Source organism: Plasmodium cynomolgi, chromosome 2, assembly GCF_000321355.1.
Source record: "Plasmodium cynomolgi strain B DNA, chromosome 2, whole genome shotgun sequence".
Taxonomy (NCBI): Eukaryota; Apicomplexa; class Aconoidasida; order Haemosporida; family Plasmodiidae; genus Plasmodium; species Plasmodium cynomolgi.
This window is the reverse complement of record NC_020395.1, coordinates 33,750-37,363: the sequence shown is the minus strand read 5'-3', so window position 1 is coordinate 37,363 and position 3,614 is coordinate 33,750. Positions and strand designations below refer to the sequence as shown.

The 3,614-nt window shown below is 36.7% G+C and overlaps 1 protein-coding gene across 1 annotated transcript; it reads right to left on the bottom strand.

The window, feature by feature from the left end:
• Positions 1–2,332: 2,332 nt before the first annotated feature.
• Positions 2,333–3,204, bottom strand: PCYB_021080 (tryptophan-rich antigen; the record flags this gene model as incomplete). The annotated part of the gene is made up of 1 exon (XM_004220458.1): positions 2,333–3,204. A coding segment is annotated over exon 1 (543 nt), but the record flags the coding sequence as incomplete, so codon positions are not given.
• Between the last annotated feature and the right edge of the window lie 410 nt (positions 3,205–3,614).

The following is a 3,614-nucleotide window of genomic DNA, read 5'->3' as shown; positions in this document are numbered from 1 at the left end:
GAAATATTAAGAACTGTTCGTATTATTCAATAAGGATTATTTCCATTAAAAATTCGAAAATGCAATGTGACATTTTTGTGATGTATCTTCTTGTGGCGGGGAAAAAATGTGTGTCATAAAATATTGAGACACGCCTTAAAAGAGAGGAGAGATGTATTTGAATTTTACTCAGAGGTGCACGAGGACGGAGGAGTTCTCTTTTTAGAGCTTACTCGTGTAAAACGGAGTTGTATTTTTTCTCCTTTAAGTAAAAAGGGGTTTAAGAAGCTGCGGTGTTTGGATGTGCTTGGGTATGAGTTTATCTTTATTAGATTGTCCACGCGAAAAACGCGTTTAACGGTTCTTCACCGCTCCGTCACCACATGCAATAATCTTCGCTCTCTTTTTTTCGAAAAGCGGGAGCCCCATGACACCTTCCCCCCCTTACTCCCAACATAAGTAGTACCCCGTCAGCAATGCTCTCATTTAAGTTACTTTTTAAAATGGCTCGACGAGTAGCAGTTGCGATAAGACATTGATTGCAAAGTGTCTAAGGTTGGTGCCGATAAGCCTAGACAGTCGAATTGGAGAAAAGACGGTAGGACGGTAAAGAGATGAGCGGAATATGCCCTCGGGGATGGAAATCGCGATAATGATAGCAAGGGCGGAGCTGTTTGCAGGGGACACTTAGAAAAGGAGCGAGTGGATCCTATTAGTGAGCAATTGTACGGGTGGTAATATGTACGTTACGTGCTTATCTGTACAACCTTGTGAAGGAGAACCTCCTTGGAGAGATGGCGCTATGAAACCGAGGAGACAACACTCATGCATGTTTAACCTGAGTGATGCATCCCATTGCGACATGGATGATAATAAAAAGGTAGTTAAAAAAGGGGGAAATAAATAGTACTAAATATACTATTTAAGAAAGGCTAGGAAAAGGGATATCTTCATAGTAGCTCTTGTTTATGAGTATGCGGCTACTGTGGGTCTCGAAAAGGGGGAGGGGTGTTGGGGTTTGTGGTGTGGGTTGCCAAATAACCCCCACACTAGGTAGTGGTTGTGGGCTGCTACTAACACGCATACTTTGCTGATAAAAGAAGACTGTGTCATTATGCACTAAGGAGCTAAAGAAGGTAGCACCCCCCCCTTCTTCCTCCCTACCCCCTCTCTTTCTCTCTCCTTCTGCATATTAACCATAATGGAAATAATTCTACAAAGATTTAATAATCATTTTGATTAAGTATGTCTCTTATCTTTTAATAGTTAACGAAAAAATGGTGTCACGCTTCACACAAACAAGTTTAAGTCGCAAATAATGAATTAATAATAGTTATGTAAAATTCCTATGGCGTGGTTTAAGAGATATATCATAGGCGCATAGAGAGAATAAATAAATAAATAAACATATACAAATACATAGATACATCATATACATAGACATATACATATACAAATGGGTGAAAATTATAAAGTTTAAACCGGCATGTATAGCAGGGGCTTCTAAACAGGGATTGTGTGATATAGCAGGGGTGGTGGTTTTTCCTTATAAGCAGGTTACATATATATATATGTATGGTTATCCAAAGATGAAGAAATTGTGAGTGCCGATTAATACATACATTTTTTTATATAGAAAAGCATCAATGAGTTTTGAAAAGGGGGCACGTAAAAACAAATATTTATATAAACATAAAGTAGGACGTGTAAGAAAAGTAAGATTAGCAACGTGTACAAAAATGTAGTTAAGGTACACGAAAGAGAGAATCAAACAAATGTCGTTTTGCATACAGTTTTAGCATCTTTGTTTAGGAATTTATATGTATCACCAAATTGTACATAATCGATTTAAATTATTCGCGTACTTTTTTGTGTGTGAAATATGTTTCTGTGTTTCTGTGTTTCTGTGTTTCTGTGTTTCTGTGTTTTTGTGTTTTTGTGTTTTTGTGTTTTTTTTTTACATCAAATATTTTATTTCTGAAAAAATTACCATATGTATTGGAAACGGCCTGGTGTACATGTACATAGTTCTACAGCAGTGATTTTGCGTTGCGCTTTATTTTATCAATTTGACGGCCATTTTGTTGCTCTTATCGTGGTAATTCTTTTTGTGGTGCATTTATTTCTCCTTCTTTGTGTATCCATTGGGGGATGTGAAGGGGGCGCAAGCTTTTCCCGTCAAGCAGAATGACATACTTTATTATGTATAATATATACATATATATATGAACAAATGAGTATGTACGTATACATAAGTTCTATCAACTGGTTCTCCTTCACTAACTAGGGGCAGCAATCACTCGAGACGATTCTTAACCTTTGACAGCTCTTCTGAAAAAGGACCCACTTAGTGGCGACTGGATCTATGTTTTCTAACTTTTGAATTTAAGCATGCTTGGAGGAAGAAGTCCATCCATTCGTTATACCAAGCGCTTTTGCTTCTTTTCAGATTTTCCCATTCAATGTACTTTTTATTGGTAAGAGTTTTTCCAATATTCTCAGTTAGCTTGTTCCAGTGTTCCTTTTCTCTCTTTTTTCTAGCACTGTACATATCGAAGGATTTTTTAATTACTGGGAATAATGGATTCATGGAGTCTGCATAAGGTGTATTAGAATCCTTTTCCCAGTGGGCATCTTCTTCTTTTTTCCATTCTACATTTAACCATTCATCGAATTTTTTTCTCTTCCATATATCGAGATCTTTAGATATCCATTTATTAAAATTTTCTTCAGCATCTCTCATCCATTTTTTATAATCAGCGATCATATTTTCTTCTACTTCTTTTTTCATCATGATGTTCCATTCGCGCTCACTGCAGTCTAAGGTACCATCTCTATATTTGGTTATATATTTTCTGTCCTTTCTTTTTTTATAATTAATCCATTTTTGTTCCATCTCCTTTATCCATGCAGCCCAATCATCTTCCTTTTTCTGGAGCCATCTTTTTTTTGTTCAATGAAGTTGCTAAAAGTAACCCATTCTGGTTCCAGGATAGTGAGCCAATGATCCCAAGCTTCCTCTTTTTGTTTTTCTGTTTTTTCTATTTCTTTAATTTTTATATCTTTAAATTGGCTGAACTCTTGGTTTAATTCTCCTATCCATTTTTTTAAGTGGCCTTCCGAATTTCTGTTTTCATATTGCCTTAACTGGTTGCTGAACGATCTGAGTGCAAGGGCGCTCGCACCTGGGATGTCTACAAGTGGGGGGAATTGGTCTCTGGCGCTCTGGGGGGAGGGGATTCAAAAAATCGAAAAAAATGGAATTATAAAAGTTCGGGATTTAAATTCGATTTGTATTGAAAGGTGCCCAATTTAGCGCACAAGTATAGGATGGTAGGTAATACATATGTACGAGAGTACACATTTTCATATTCGCTGGCGCTTAATCGGTGTTATATCTTACAGCTGCAGCTCCGTTGAAGAGCCAAGAGGAGGAAAAAATGTAAAGGAGGGTACACAAGCAAGAAAAGGCAGATATTTGCTTCATCTTCGATGACAACTCTGTGTGTATATAAATGTATGTATAATTCTTGTTATAACTGGTAGATTTTGCGGCAATGCCAAGTTTTTTCAGTCGCAAATTAAGTGTATCTTTTTGGGCTTGTTTAGTGTGTTTTTATATTTCAATAAAAAAA